At 45.3% G+C, this 16,927-nt stretch overlaps 1 protein-coding gene across 1 annotated transcript in view; it reads right to left on the reverse strand.

Annotated features, from left to right (window-relative positions):
- Positions 1–16,927, reverse strand: part of BBS4 (Bardet-Biedl syndrome 4) — a 48,389-nt gene that overhangs the window by 21,004 nt on the left and 10,458 nt on the right. Inside the window, exons 3-9 of the mRNA XM_082257128.1 lie at positions 15,112–15,191; positions 14,814–14,877; positions 11,844–11,955; positions 9,997–10,069; positions 2,248–2,301; positions 1,108–1,235; positions 387–441 (exon numbers count right to left, since the gene is read on the reverse strand). Coding sequence (XP_082113254.1) covers positions 387–441; positions 1,108–1,235; positions 2,248–2,301; positions 9,997–10,069; positions 11,844–11,955; positions 14,814–14,877; positions 15,112–15,191 — 566 coding nt within the window. The remainder of the gene's footprint in view (positions 1–386; positions 442–1,107; positions 1,236–2,247; positions 2,302–9,996; positions 10,070–11,843; positions 11,956–14,813; positions 14,878–15,111; positions 15,192–16,927) is intronic.

The raw sequence follows: 16,927 nt of genomic DNA on the forward strand, positions 1-16,927 counted from the left end.
TCCCCTTACTTTGGAGAGATTACCTCTAACTTCCTGCTGCGTCTCAATAAACAGAAAGTAAAAAAAAAAAAACCTCCTTAATAAAAAAAAAAATTATTAAGAATAGTAATAATAATAATAATAATGATAATAGTAATAATAATAATAATAATAATAATAATAATAAGACAGGGGTTCTACCTCCTACTCCTTCTAAAGTTAAAAAAAAAAAACAAAAAAAAAAAAAAACACGTTGGCTATAGATACACTTTAAAACTTAATGAAAAAAAAACAAAAAACAAACACACACACAGCAAACAGGGTTCATTCAAAAATGTCATCATGACCAACAAGATCGACGATAGGAATTATTGGGTTGATTAGGTGGATTATATGGCTGGACTCACCTGTAAATACAGCAGCCCTAATGTGGTTAACAGCTCTGTGCTTTCTGGAGATAAACTATGAAAATAAACAAGAGACTCTAGTATTATAAGTTATGCAAAAGCCATTTTTTTACCAAAAAAGCACCACTCCCAAGCATTTTGGTTTCCTGGAACAATTTATGATCGCTGCCTACTATGCTGTGCAGTTTCTATGTGAATGACTAATGACAACCATACACTAAACAATGCAATTGTTTAATATAATAATCATTTAAATAAAATAATTGTAACATGAAGAAATGTATTACTCTAAACTAGGGGTCTTCAAACTATGGCCCTCCAGTTGTTCAGGAACTGCAATTCCCATCATGCCTGGTCATGTCTGTGAATGGCAGAGTTTTACAATGCCTCATGGGATGTGTAGTTCCGCAACTGCTGGAGGGCCGTAGTTTGAGGATCCCTGCTCTAAACAGATGCTTTGATTGATAAACGGTTTGCCCTGAAAAGGGAACAATTGGGCTGGCCATACACAAATAAAAAAGGATCAAATGTAAGGTTGATATTATTGTCGTCTCAATCAAGCGATCGCTTTAGACTCAATGGTCTTTTGAAATGACTGAATTTATGATCAATCATATATTGTTAAGTGTGCATCACGCAAAACATTTAGCATTTTCAATCCATTGGAATGTGGCATTATAGACTGAATATCATATATAGACATTCAATTTCAAGTACATACTGAAGTGCCTGCAAATAGGTCTGAATAGCGTTATCTGTATCTCCCTCTGTTAACTGGATCTTTCCAAGGACCATTGAACTGAGCTCTTGTCTGTGCATTTGTAGCGCAAGATTCAGCTGCTCCTTACTCTGCAGAGAAAAAACAACATTCTGATTAAAACCGTGTGCTAGTTTCACAGAAGAAGTAGTACATTTAACAAACTGCTCTGGCTCACATTTAGGTGTCCGTTTATGAAACTGTGATTTTTTTTTCTCATTTCACTTCTCAGCAGTTCTCCGAGGAAAATTATTACCTCTGGCACCCTGTTTAGGAAGCGGAGAACTTAATTTCTCACAAGGTGAACAGAGGAGAAGTGTTTCTTTGGAGAATGGCCGAGATCTGTGTAGAAGTGAATGGGTCGCCTGTAATCTCGTGAGACAAAGCAAGATTACAGTACGAGAAAAATCACTGGTGCCCATTTCTTAAGCAGTGACAGATTATCACTGCTGAGTACACATGCATTCGACACCCACTAATGTTAATAAAAGAATTAGTCCCCCTACATAAATATACATATATACTGTATGCACACATACATTATATATATATATATACACATATACACACACACACTTTATATATATATATATATATATATATGGCAGGGAGACATGTTTACTTTGTTAGGGGGCCTGATCGAGGAAGAAGGATGTCGATAATCTTCCTTCTTCCCCCTCAGTTCTCCCCCAATTCGGTCTTCTCTTCCCGATTCACCACCTCTGGGTTGGTGAATCTGAGAGTGTGAATTCTGGCACAGATCGCAGCTTCATAACTTGGCCATTTCTGTGTCAGTCAATGACAGATTCTCCGTGTGCAGAGATGATCAGTAAAGGACGTGTTCTCTACCCCGATCATCTCTGTTTCATAAACCAATAGTGATCGGAGATGAGCTGCAATCAGAGGGATCACTGCTCATCTCAGTTTCATAAATGGACACCTTAGAAACAGTGCAATGCCAGAAAAAGTAGAAGCCCCAGTGGTCACGGCACCAACTAGATTTTGTTATAATTTTCATCATCAACAGGAAATACATAAGCTGAATCCTGAATGGTTGTTATTGACTTCAGTTTTCACTACATGAAAGTACATTTAGTAAAGTACCTTGGCAAAGTCTTTTAAATATAGGTAACATACTCCCAAATTGTGACATATCTCCTATAAGAAAAAACAGAAAAGCAGCATAAATTATTATATTAATAATAAAACAGATACAGGTATGTGTACATATATACATATACATATATATATATATATATATATATATATATATACATACATACATACATACATACATACACACATATATATATATATCTCTATCTATCTATCTATCTCTATATATATATATATATATATATATATATATATATATATATATATATATACATATACATACATATATATATAGCTAAAGGCACAGGCTTGATTTACAAACTCGGTCAAACCAGGGCCCATGCAGGAGCTGGGAAGAACAGTGTCCAGGTTTATAGGCACTCCACACTTATGTAGCAACTGAAAGTAAAACCAGCTGGCAACTCGGTATTATCCAGATATGGAATCCGATTGGTTAACCACCCCCCATCCGCGCTACAGCCTATATACGGCTGCAGCGCGGACTCGAATTTTCGGGAGGCCGTTTAAAAACGGCCTCCCAGTGACACGCCCCCAGCACGCTCCCGCGAGCGCGCTGCGGGGAAAATCTGTGTCGGCCGTGTCCCTTGGACACGGCCGATCACAGATCGTGGTGAATGGCCAATCACAGCAGCCATTCACCACGTGATCTGGCCGTCCAATGAGCGATGATCTCATATGTAAACATATGAGATCATCTCTCATCGCCGGCGCTCCTTCCTCACACGGAGCCTGCAGTGTGAGGAAGGAGGGGGAGCCTCACAGCGCCGGGGACACAGGAGAATGTAATCAGGGCACCGATCACCAGTGCCCTGATTACACAAGGTAAAAACACACACACAGTGCCCCCCCATCAGTGCCCACAGTGCCCGCCATCAGTGCCCCCCATCAATGCCCACAATCAGTGCCCATAGTGCTGCTAGTCAGTGCCCATCAGTGCCTGCTCATCTAGGCACTGATGAGCACTGACTGGCAGCACTATGGGCACTGAGTGTGGGCACTGATGGTGCTGCCCATCAGTGCCGCTCATCAGTGCCACCCGTCAGTGTCCAGTGCCATCCGCCAGTGCCCATCAGTGCCGCCTATCAGTGCCCATCAGTGCCGCCTCTCAGTGCCGCCTCTCAGTGCCCAGCAGTGCCACCTCTCAGTGCCCAGCAGTGCCACCTCTCAGTGCCCAGCAGTGCCACCTCTCAGTGCCCAGCAGTGCCGCCTATCAGTGCTCATCAGTGCCGCCTATCAGTGCCGCCTATCAGTGCTCATCAGTGCGGCATATTAGTACCTCCTCATCAGTGCCCATAAGTGCCACCTCATCAGTGCCCATCAGTGCAGCCTATCAGTGCCGCCTCATCAGCGCACATCAGTGAAGGAGAAAAAAACGGAATTTTTGTAAAATCTTACCTGTAAAATTCCTTTCTCTGAGTCCTCCGACAGTCGCCGCCCACTTCATATTCATCACCAATGGGGTTATGTCCTTTATTCCGTAGGAGTAGCTAGGCAATAGAATATGTTAGTACAAAGACTTTTAACATATCCCACCCCCAGGGGGTGGTCCCCTCAGTACATAACCCTCCACTTCCTGTATCCAACTCAGTTTTCATTTGTATAGCTGTCAGGAGTAGCTGGAAGTTTCTGTGCTGGGGCACCTTGTCTCAGCTCTCTTTCCTTTCTTTGGATTTTATTTGAGTTTTTTTCTCTCTTTCTTGTTAGCTGTTATTTTACCAGCGTTAGTTAGTTAGTTCTTCGGAAGAAGAGGATCATGCGGGCTGCGTCTCGGGCTGACCCCCCTGGTAGCAGGCTGTGGGTCAGTGGCTTCTCAGCCCGCCTTCGAGCGTTCAGTCAGGTATCGCTCCTGAGTTATCTGAACGACCCATCCCTGTTCCGTGCAGGGATGCTAGGTGAGGTGGCTACCTCACCGGACGCTGTGCGGTTTCTCAACCCACCTTCTGATGCGTCCTGGATGCGACTCTCCCTGCCTCATGTGCAGCGGTTTGTTCGCCTGTGCGGGTCCCCCACGCCATGTAAGAGGTAAGTGCATTTATGTGGGGACCTGTCTGTCTGGGGGGTGTCAGTCTGGGACTGTGTACCTTGCCCTGTGTTCACACTATTACTGTTTCCCTATCTCTCACATTGCATGCTGTGGGCTGCAGGAGGGGGGGCTGGCTGCACTCTGTGTCAGTTTTCTGTCTGTGTGAACGGCTGTGTGCTGTGGGGCTTGAGTTTCTCATGCTTGGGGCACATTACAGCGCCGCTGCGGCGGTTTACCATGTTCCTTTTTTGGGCAGATGGTGTGTTTTACTTCACCCTCATGGGGTGTGGGAGCGGCGGTTTCGGCGCCAAAACGGCGCCATTTTGGCTGCGATCGCTCCGGCCGCATGTTTTACATGCATGGCGGCCATTTTCTTGTAGCCTCCATAGGCTTTAATAGAGCGCCCTGTATGCCAGCACTTCCTTTCCTTCAGGAGCACCGCAGGCAGCAGCAGCAGCACCGATCTCTACAGGTTCATTTCTCTCTATTCCCTGTATCCTACCTTGGTATACTTGTCCCTGTGGGGGTCCCTTGTGTGGGGTGCTTAGTGTGAGTGGGCTACGATCGCAGCGCTCTCTTAAAGGGGCGGTCACCCATTTATTTTTGCTACTACAGGGGCATGGATTCTCAGGAATGCTAGTTTCCTGCCAATTTAGTGGGAAGCCAGGGGACTGCGGTTTCCCCCCCGGGGGGGGGATTTGGCTGCGATTGTGGCTAGCCTTGCGACTCAGGTGCAAATGCTGGTGGCTGCTCAATCCTCTAAAAGGCCCAGAGTTTCAATTTCCTCTGATTCAGAGGGTGTTGGTACTGGGGCTGCTGTGGCAGAGATCTCCTTATCGGGGTCTCGTTCCTCCCTGGACCTTATAGGGTCAGAAATGGAGGCTGAGGTAGAGGGGGTTGATAATTCTCCCCCTGGCTCGTCTGAAGAGCTTGCATTCAAATTGCTTGCTTCTATCAAGCAAACTCTGCGTTTGGAGGAGGACGCATGTCCTCCAGCTGCCTTGGCGGCTTATGGGACGCAGAAAAGGCGCAAATCATCGCAGATGTTTCCATGCACTGATGATTTTCAGCGCGCTGTGAAAGAACGATGGCGTAATATACGCAAACCTTTTGCTGTACCAAGTAGGTTTAAGCTGCGCTATCCTTTTACGCCCGCTACTGATGGGCGTTGGTGTGTCCCCCATCCGGTGGACCATGCGTTAGTAGTTTTGAACAAGTCCACTGCGATTCCTGCTGAAGACACCCCGGTGTTCCGGGATGCCACGGACAAGAGGATGGAGTCCCTTGCCCGTCGTTCCTATTCTATTATGGGTTCTATGTTGAAAGCTTTATTTGCTTCACTTATGGCGGCCCAGGCGGTCGCGAGCTGGACGCAGGTGCTTAGGCGTGTCCTGGTGGCTGATTCTGCCCCCCAGGCGACTTTGGATATGGTGGATCAAATCCACCAGGGTGTCATGTATTTGTGTGATGCGGACCTGGATATGGTTCCGTTGGCTGCACGTGTACACAGTGTGGCGGTGTTATCTCGCCGCCTGGTTTGGTTGAAGTGTTGGTCTGTGGATCAATCTTCACGTAAGACCTTGGCCAATCTGCCTTTTGATGGTTCTCGCCTTTTTGGCGAATCCCTGGATGCCCTAATTAAAGGGGTCACAGGGGGGAAGGGCACGCTCTTACCTCAATCCCACGAGACTAAGACGGCTCCTGGAAAAAAGAATGCCTTCTTTCGGCCCCCTCAGGGGTCCTTTCGTGCCTTTCGGTCACACTTTGGGGCAGCCGTCCATGGGTCAAGGCTCCCGCCAGAAGCCGTGGGCAGGTAAGCAAAAGTCCAGCCAATCCGGTTCTGCGGCCCACAACAGTGCGGCCTGAAGGGGCGCCCTCACCCAATTCACAGGAAATCGTTCGATCTGGCTACTAGATCGAGTTTCTCTCTCGGCCGGAGAGCAGATTTTTTCCCTCAAGTCTTCTGTTATCCCCGGAGCATTTGCGGGACCTGCATCTAGCGGTGCAGGACCTGAGGGCTCAGGGAGTGGTGGTCCCGGTGCCTCATCGGGACAGATTTCGAGGGTTCTATTCCAATCTGCTCACCGTGCCCAGGAAGGAGGGCAAGGTGCGTCCGATTCTGGACTTGAAGGCGCTGAACCGCTTTATGCGGGTGCGCAAGTTCCGCATGGAATCCCTGCGGTCGGTGGTGGCTGCCCTGGTTCCGGGGGAGTTCATGGCTTCCATCGACTTGAAGGATGCGTATCTTCACATCCCGATTTTCGAGGGTCACCAGAGGTACCTTCGATTCGCCATAGCGGAAGATCATTACCAATTTGTGGCGTTGCCTTTTGGTCTCGCCTCGGCTCCGAGGGTGTTCACCAAAGTGCTGGCACCGGTTCTGGCTTTGTTGAGGGCCCAGGGCATTTCGGTTCTGGGGTATCTGGACGATATTCTGGTTCGGTCTGCGACCAGCCAGAGTCTGGAGAAGGATCTGTCCGTCACGTTGCAGACTCTGCAGGAGTTTGGTTGGACGATCAATTTTCCAAAGTCGACATTGTGCCCATAGGTTCGGATTTCTTACCTGGGTATGATTCTGGACTCTGTCCAGGCGAAGGTCTTCCTGCCGGAAGAAAAACTCGCAGCTCTTCAGGAGGCAGTCAGGTCCCTCAGGGACGTTCCATCTCCGTCCATTCGGACGTGCATGCGGTGTCTGGGATTGATGGTCTCGGCTTTCGAGGCAATTCCCTTCGCCCAGTTTCACACACGGGATCTCCAAGCGGAGATATTGTCCAAGTGGGACGGGCGTCCGCAGTCTCTGGATCTCCAGATGTCATTGAGTTCTCAGACTAGAAGGGATCTTCTGTGGTGGCTTCAATCCCCCTCAGTATCGGGGGGCAAGCCTTTTCGTCCCCTTTCATGGTCGGTGATCACCACGGACGCCAGCCTGTCTGGCTGGGGTGGTGTTCTGGGCGTTCTGTCCGCCCAGGGTGTTTGGTCGACGGAGGAATCCTCCCTTCGGATCAACGTTCTGGAACTGCGAGCGATACTCCTCTGTCTTCGTCGTTGGACGGACAATCTTCACGGCTACCCGGTTCGGGTGCAGACGGACAATGCCACGGCGGTGGCTTACATCAATCACCAAGGGGGCACCAGGAGTGCCCGGGCGGCTCGTGAAGTGGCCGCGATTCTGTCTTGGGCCGAGACGCATGTCCCGGCAATATCGGCAGTTCACATTCCGGGGGTGGAAATTTGGCAGGCGGTTTATCTGAGCCGCCAGACCCTGGACCAGGGGGAATGGTCCCTTCACCCGGCTGTCTTCCAGATGTTGTGCGCGAGGTGGGGTCTTCCGGAGGTAGACCTGCTCGCGTCTCGTCTGAACAACACAGTACCACGGTTCGTGGCAAGGACGCGCGATCCTCGGGCAGACGCGTCGGACGCGTTGGTTGCCCCGTGGCTTCAGTACCAACTGATGTATGCGTTCCCACCGATTCAATTGCTGTCCAGGTTCCTTCGCGGAACCGACCACGGTGATTCTTGTGGCACCGGACTGGCCTCGCCGGTCCTGGTACGCAGACCTCGTAAATCTGGCGATCGACGCCCCGTGGCGTCTGCCTCTTCGAGAAGATCTTCTGTCGCAAGGACCGATCTTCCATCCTGCTTTACAGTCGCTGGCTTTGACGGCCTGGCTGTTGAAACCGAGGTCCTGAAGAACAGGGGTCTTTCCCCTGAGGTCATTCACACCTTAATAAATGCGAGGAAGTCTTCCTCGGGGAAGGTTTATTACCGTACTTGGAAGGCGTATTTTGCCTGGTGCGAATCCAGGGGTTTCTCTCCTGACACTTATTCGGTGTCTAGGGTGTTGCCCTTCCTTCAGACGGGGGTTGACCAGCGTCTGGCGCTGGCCACGATCAAGGGTCAGGTGTCTGCTTTGGCCGTTCTTTTTCAACGGCCTGTGGCATCTGATTCTTTGGTTAGCACTTTTGTGCAGGGGGTACGTCATCTGATCCCTCCTAGGAGGGACCCTCTTCCCCCTTGGGACTTGAATCTAGTTCTATCAGTATTGCAGCGTGCTCATTTTGAAAGGATCAGGGAGATCTCGCTGTCTTTGTTATCCAAGAAGGTCGCCTTTTTGGTGGCTATCACCTCGGCTCGTCGAGTGTCGGGGCTGGCAGCCTTGTCCTGCAAGTCTCTGTATCTGGTTGTGCATTTGGACAAGGTGGTCTTGCGACCTAACCCTTCTTTTCTTCCAAAAAGGGTTTCGGACTTTCATCTCAATGTGGACATTGTCCTACCTTCGCTTTGCGCGAAGCCGAAGCATCCGACGGAGGTGTTGCTTCACTCCTTGGATGTTGTCCGGGCGATTAGAGTCTATCTCAAATCGACTGAGTCTTTTCGCAAGTCGGATGCCTTGTTTGTCCTTCCGGAAGGTCCTCGGAAGGGCATGGCGGCGTCGGCTTCTACAATCGCCAAATGGATCAGACAGACCATTGATCAGGCCTATGCTTTGAAGGGGAAAGTTCCCCCTGTACCTGTGAAGGCGCACTCTACCAGATCTCTGAGTACGTCTTGGGCCTGTCGTCATGGGGCCTCTGTGGCCCAGGTGTGTAAGGCGGCGGCTTGGTCGACCGTACACACTTTCACGATATTCTACAGAGTAGATGTTCAGGCATCGGCTGATGCTTCCTTTGGCCGCAAGGTTCTTCGTGCGGCAGTTCCCTAGAGCCCTTGTTATGGGTTCTTTGGCTTTTTGGGATATTTGTTTTTTTCCCTGGGTTTTCTTGCTCCTGTTGAGCGAGTGTTTTGTTCTTATGCCCAACTGGTTTCCTTCCTTTGGTAAGGTTCCTTTCTCTGATGGGGAGACGGCGTTGCCTTGGGCGCGGCTGCGTTCTTCCCACCCCTCATGTTTACACTGCTTTGGGACATCCCCATTGGTGATGAATATGAAGTGGGCGGCGACTGTCGGAGGACGTAAGAGAAAACGGAATTTTTGTAAAATCTTACCTGTAAAATTCCTTTCTCTGAGTCCTCCGACAGTCGCCGCCCCCGCCCCTCTTTTGGGGTTTTGATGTACTCTCTACTGCTATTCCACTGAAACTGAGTTGGATACAGGAAGTGGAGGGTTATGTACTGAGGGGACCACCCCCTGGGGGTGGGATATGTTAAAAGTCTTTGTACTAACATATTCTATTGCCTAGCTACTCCTACGGAATAAAGGACATAACCCCATTGGTGATGAATATGAAGTGGGCGGCGACTGTCGGAGGACGTAAGAGAAATTTATTTTCAAAATTTACTCGCAGAAAATAAGAAAAACTTTTTTTTTTTTTCAAAATTTTTTGTCTTTATTCTTTTTTTTTGTAAAAAATAAAAAACCCAGAGATGATTAAATACCACCAAAAGAAAGCTCTATTTGTGTGAAAAAAATGATAAAAATTTCAAATGGGTACAGTGTAGCATGACCGCGCAATTGTCATTCAAAGTGTGACAGCGCTAAAAGCTGAAAATTGGCCTGGATGGGAAGGGTGTTTAAGTGCACAGAAGGCAAGTGGTTAATATGGATATTATGTAAAGTTTACACATAAATTGCCCCTAACTGTACATGCTTGGACACTTGCAAAAAACTAAGGTTGTACCATATGCTACTGTAAAGTGATAACAAAGGAATGTGTTTAGGTGGCATGAAAGAGACATTTAATGGTATAAGAGCATACCCAGTCCTTATTATTGAGCCTTGCCGCCTCATTGTAAACTTCAACTGCTGCTCTGTGCTTCCCAAGTAAGAACCTAAATTAATTCATGAGAAAATATACAAATCACAATAAAGATTACACTTGCATAAACTGCCACAAAAATATAGGAGGGCCACAGATATCACCTATATTCTTGCAAAGCCTTAAAGTGAACCTGTGGCCAAGCAATGAAAATTCACATAATTACACTTCATTATAAGGACACCAACACTTTGCCAATCCAGGCCAAATCAAGTGTCTGCATATATCCCATCCCCAGGCATGTATTATTACCCAGTCATGTACCCTTTATGCTTCCCCACCTCCCAGTCCGGCTGGTGTCAGAGCACCCCCCTGACAGTGCTTGGGTCTGAGGACTGGCAGCTCAGGCCCAAGAACACAGGGCAGATCATGTGCTCTCCCACACCTAAAAGGCCTTATTCTTCACAAAAAAAGTAGACATATTATACACAAATAGGCTAGGAGGCATGTTCGAGAAGGATACTGGAGTGACTACTATGCATTAAAAAAATTGCACAAGCATGAGAAAAAAAAATAAAAACATGTATTTTAAAACAATTGTAATGGTATAAATTCTTATTCAAGCCTAGGCTGCACGCTGATGTCCAAAAATCTGAAAACACAAGACTTCAGGAGCTGAGATTAAATTAATCTGAATGTAGTTTTTGTCCTTGCAGTGTGAGGCTACTCAAATATTGCAGCTTTAGGTAGGTGTGCACTCCCTCCTTCCCCATTCTGATCCCTAACTGGACAAACTAATAGAAGTGCTGAAACACTGAGCTGTTCCCTGCCGTTGTCCACATTTAAGTCTGGTTCCCCGCTCTCCACTGTGTTTGAATGTTGGTTCTGTGCAAGGCAGAGGCACAGAATGTTACAATCTGTCTGTATAGTCTTACTTAGATTTATAAAAACCAGGTCAGATGAGGACCTACGTAAACTATCCAATCAATTTGTATCCAATCAGATAGGTCATTGCACTATATTGTTGTTATATAGAGCTAAAGCTGACCATACACTATACAATTTGATTGTACAATCCCTGTATACCTGTATCATCTTTAGCTTTACCAAAACAATGTAATATGAGGACAATCCTAAAAACAATCTATTCATTAAGTATCAAATTAGGCAGTCGGGCAGGCATGCCGTTTATTAAGAGTGCAGCATGCATGCGCTGGTGACATCACCGGCTGCTATACAAGTAAATATCTCCTAATCGGTGCAGGTTTTAGGAGATTGTTACAGTACCTATATCTAAGCCTTATATATAAATAAAAGAAGTTTACTACCGCTTTAACAAGTGTGGTGAGCTTTAACGGAAAGCCTGCCCTTAGCTGTTGTGAAGTGGGAATCAAGTTATCAGCTGGATCTGGTGTGGGAACACTGTGGAAAGAAGGTATTTTCCTGTACTTATTAGGATGTCCAGTTAGGAAGCAAAAAATTGTTGACTTTAGGGCTACTTTACATTGAAATTGGATATTATATACTAACTCCAGGCAACAACATTGCCAAATTCACTTTTTAGATTGTGATTATATAATTATAATTCTGAGTAACAGGGCAGAGAAGGCTGCAGCAAGGAGTATGGCTTGGAAGTGCTGACAGTGGATCTTTGGATCTTGTCTATGGGGCAGCCAAATTCAATTATTATAATTATTAAGTCAATTATTATCAAATGTGTCAAAAACTCCCACAAGTCAATACTGAATTGTCTATGCTGCAGTGAATTATCAATACAGGTGAATATTAAGTGATTGTAAGATCAGACAGATGAGACCGATGACAAAGATAGTTTAGGGCAGTCTTACAGGGATCGGGCTACTTGTTTCAGGTTATCCTGACTGGTTGGATTCAAGATTGAACAAGTCTGGAAAAGTTCAAGGGACTCCTGGATCTTCCCTTCCAGTCTAAGGATCAGTGCTAGAAAGACAAAGCATATATTAACTTCAGGCTGAAAACAAGAAAGATTGACAAAAGAAGCCACAACAAAAAGAATTAAAAACCCAAAATACAAATACTTTCTTTTAAAGTTACTAATAACATTTACAATCTTACAATCATATTCATACCTACAAACACTTTATCGCTCATATTTTCTATAAATTCACTATAAACCTTGTTATCAGCCATTTTAGGCAAAATGAGGTTCATCTGTAGGCGGCAGTTTCCTTTCATGGGCTCAGTGGTCTGAAATATTGGTTTGCACAATAATACCCTTATCCGAAATACGTTTATTTCTGATCATTTCCTAACAGTTAAATGTTTATCCATATATGATAATAAATCTTTGATATGAGACTGCTCCTCTAGGAATATTGAATTTATAATGTTGTATAAGTTCCTTCTGCTGTATCAGGAGAAAATACCATAAACATTACACATAGAGCGCTGTTCACAAAATCATAATGCATGCAGAAATTTTCATCGCTGTATTTTTTGGGGATTTTTCAATCCACTTAGGGCATTACTGCATACTTTGGCTGCACTTACTGCACACATGATATTTTATTGATTTTTTAAATATCTGAATTTTAAAAGTCCATGTACAAAGATTAATTTTTTTTAGTTATTTGTATTTTAAATGCGAGAATGCAATTGACAATAGGAGTGGCTGCAACATTTGGCTGAAAATGAGAAACCTTTTACAAAGATTTTTATTGAATGTCAAACCAGAGTTGTATAAAGTACTCGAAACCCATACTTGAGTAAAAGTACAAGTGCTCGATCAAAAAGTGACTTGAGTCGAAGTGGAAGTGCTCGATCAAAAAGTGACTTGAGTAGAAGTACTAAAGTATTCAACATTTTTTGTACTTAAGTATTGCAAGTAGTTTTTTTTTTAATTTTTCTACTCAAGTACTGAAAGTAAAAGTACCAGTAGTTTTGAAAAAGAAAAAATTGCTACTCAAGTACTGAAAGTAAAAGTACAAGTACTGTGTTATGTAGTTATTAACTACCTCAATACTGGGCACTTAAACCCCCTTCCTTCCCAGACCAATTTTCAGCTTTTAGCGCTGTTGCAATTTGAATGACAATTGCGCGGTCATGCAACATTGTACCTAAACCAAATTTGTGTCATTTTTTCCCCACAAATAGAGCTTTCTTTTGGTGGTATTTGATCACCGTTAGGTTTTTTCTTTTTTGGTGCACAAATAAAAAAAGACTGAAAAGTTTGAAAAAAAAAAAAAAAGTTTTTTTGTTTAGGTTATAAAATTTTGTAAATAGATATGTTTTTTCCTGCACTGGTGAGCACTGATGATGCCGCACTGACAGGCACTGATGAGGAGACACTGATGGGGTGGCACTGATGGGGTGGCACTGATATGCAGCACTGATGGGCACTGATAGGTAGCACTGATATGCAGCACTGATGGGCACTGATATGTGGCACTGATAGATAGCACTGATATGCAGCATTGGTGGGCACTGATAGGCAGCGCTGATGGGCACTGATAGGCAGCACTGATGGGCACTGATTGGCGGCACTGATGGGCACTGATAGGTGGCACTGTTGGGCGGCAATGATCGGCACTGATGGGGGCACTGATGGGGGGCACTGATCGGCGGCACTGGTGGGCAGTAATGGGCACTGGTGGGCGGCACTGATAGATGGCAATAACTGCACTGGTGGGCAGCACTGATAGATGGCATTGGTGGGCAACACTGATAGGGAGGGCACTGGGGGGCTCTCTGAGCCCTGCTTGCCATCCCTGGTGGCCATGGTGGGCATCCCTGGTGGCCATGGGTGGGCATCCCTGGTGGCTTAGTGGCACCCCTCCCCCCCCAAGGCTGCACTGGTAATCAATCATCTGATTACCAGCACAGACCCCCCCCCCGTGATCAGTGAGTAATTAGAAATACTCACTGATCACCCCAGCAGCAGCACCGATCCTCTTCTCTTCTCCTCACTGACAGGATCTGTCAGGAGGAGAAGAGATCGAAGCCGTTACAACGGCTCTATTTACATTACATGACGGCTGTGATTGGACACAGCCGTCATGTGATCAGGAGGGCCAATCACAGGGCCCTCCTGCCGAATGATGTTGCTCTGTGTCCGAGGGAAACAGGCACATCGAGATCGCGCCGCTGCGCGTGCCCGTGGCGGCGCGATCTCTCTCCTTCTGAAGGACGTTCCGGAACGTCCATTCAGAAGGACGAGACTCCCGCCCGGCCGTATATCTACAATGGCCCGGGTGGGAGGTAGTTAAAGAAAGAAGTCAAAAGTTTGACCATCATATTGTTTTTTATTATTTCAAATGCAGCTTTTATTTATACATACAGTAGCATTTATTTTCGTATGCGCTGATAATACACATGTTTTGAGCTTCATGAAACCTGCCATCTACTGTTCTGGCAGTGGTAATTTTTATAATAGTAACGAGTAACTATGCAGCACAAAAAAAAATATCGGAGTAGAAGTATTGAAATCATCGAAAAAATTTAGTGAAGTAAAAGTGGAAGTAGGAGAAAAAAATTCTACTCCAGGAAAGTACAGATACTGCCTTTCGGTACTTAAGTACAGTAGTGAAGTAGTTCTACTTAGTTACTATACATCTCTGTGTCAAACATAGGCATACAACAAGTCCATGTAGATGAATACAATCAAAAAATGGAACACATCAACAAAAATAGAAGAAAATGAGAAACCTTTCAACCAATGTGTTAGCTTTGTCAATCGAGTCCAAGTGTAGTAAAATAATACGAAAATAAGGCTGTAAACAGTTTAAAGTCCACATAAAAATTATGGGAGAATGATTTATTAATTAATTAGTTATTCTCACCTTGTACATATACAGCATATTCACACACGCCCTCTGTTGCCTGCAGTTGCTCTTTAATCGCAGCCTAGAGAAATACAATATAAATAATACAGACCTATATTAATTTACAATGTAGTGATGTTGATGAAATGGTTGAACATATATAATCAGTAAAACATAGCCAGATAACAGTCACCAATTACCAAACTGAAAGAAATCATACTTGCAGTAAATAAATATATCCTATAATTATGTAGAATGAATCTTATATACACCGGTACTTTACGCCAGTGATCACCGAACACCTTTTATCCCTCACCTTGCATGCCTCATAATCCTTCCGGACATAGTGTAGGTGGATAAGCCAGTTTCGTCTTTCCAGGATAGGAAGGTCTGGAGCTAAGAAGAAATACAGTTAAACGGGATTCCAGTACAGAAACTTTTGCTGTTGAATATATTATAAATAGTTATGAATACGAATCAATGAATGAAAAACATTTAAACAAATGTAGTCTTTCTTCTGGTATATTCCTATGTTATGCCGGTGATTACCTTAGACTGTGGTTTGTAACAGTTCTACTTTTTGTACTTAATATTTTCAATAAAAATATTGGAAAAAAAAAACATTTTAAAATTCACTGAATAAATGATCCTGGTGGTGATAGTGGAACTAAAGATGTAATTTAATCATTCCAACCACTTAAGCATGATATTTCAAAAGCATGCAGAGTCTGGGTGGCTTCTTCTATCCCTTGGTGACTCCAGCAGTGGGACATTTTCCTGTTTAACTTGAAGGCTTAAGGCTGTTTCTACTACATCATGCTCCATGATAAAAAAAATATATTATTATACATCCAACATAGAGTTTGAGACCTCTTTTTACAGCAAATGTGCAGGTTAATGAATGCTTAAAGTGGGATTCTGGCTAAACCATGTAAGATCTGTATACTTATCTATTTTAAGGCAACTCTGGTCCGGTCATGTGATCCATGTGTCCGAGAGCAGTGGCTCTAGGGGAGAGGAGGGAGTGCAGACAATGGCCTATAGGTGACACCACCACTCCCAGGCATTGCCTGCCATGGTCGAGTGTTCTCTACTCTCCCCTGAAGCCTTTGCCAGACCAGAGCAGCCTGAAAATAGGTAAGTATACAGATCTTTCTTACACAGGTTAATCAGAATAGGTGTTAGGAGGGGGGAGGAAACATTTTTAAGATTAGTTGCGTTTAGCATAGAATTCCACTTCAAGACCCCTGTTCATTTTTTGCTATCTATTTCCCATTGGAAGGACTTCCCTTCACATGCTGACCATTTTTCCTATTGGAAGATTTTCCCCTCACTTTTTATTCCTGTGACAACTCAGAAATTTTGAATTTCCTGTTAATTTCTGAATAGGAGGACAATGTGAGCGGGGACACAGACAGTAATAAAATCTTGACACAGATTCTTAACCTTCCAAATTCTATTCACTGCCTAAAGTGGTTCTAAAGGCTCAAGGTTTTTTACCTTTATGTATTCTAACTTTCTCTGTGCAGAATCCCCCAGCCCCCCTAATACTGGGGACTCTCCCTCCTCATCTCACTGCTGTCAATCACAACCAGTGAGCCAATGAGGAGAGGGGGGGGGGGGGTTTGCCACAGCTATTTGTGTGAATGCACACACAGAACTGCAGCTCGGGAGCACCCCTGCTTGGGTGCCCCTATAGCAAGCTGCTTGCTCTGGGGGAGCTCGGCAAGAGGGAGGGACCAAGAGCACCGGCAGGGGACCTGAGAATACAAAGATCAGGGCTGCTCTGTGCAAAACCAACTGCACAAGGCGGGTAGGTACGTCATTTTGTTTTTCTTTTTAAATGCCTTTATTATCCCTTTAACCACCTCATTACCGGCCCATAGTACATATACGTCCTGAGTTTAAAGCTAAATACCGGTGTTATGGCAGCAGATAGCTGCCATAACCCTGGTATTTTTTTACACTGCAGGCGATGGGCTTTCCGATAAGGGTGGTCCCAGCGAGATCACCCTCCGGGATGGCGGAAGGGGTGCCCCCCCCCCTCCCGCCGCGTCCCGGTCCTTTTCCCCGCTTACCGGACCCGCCGGCAGCGGGGAAAGCGATCGGGTCCCGGATCCTCACAGACAGGA

Source organism: Pelophylax lessonae (assembly GCF_965119305.1).
Source record: "Pelophylax lessonae genome assembly, chromosome: 4".
Classification (NCBI taxonomy): domain Eukaryota; kingdom Metazoa; phylum Chordata; class Amphibia; order Anura; family Ranidae; genus Pelophylax; species Pelophylax lessonae.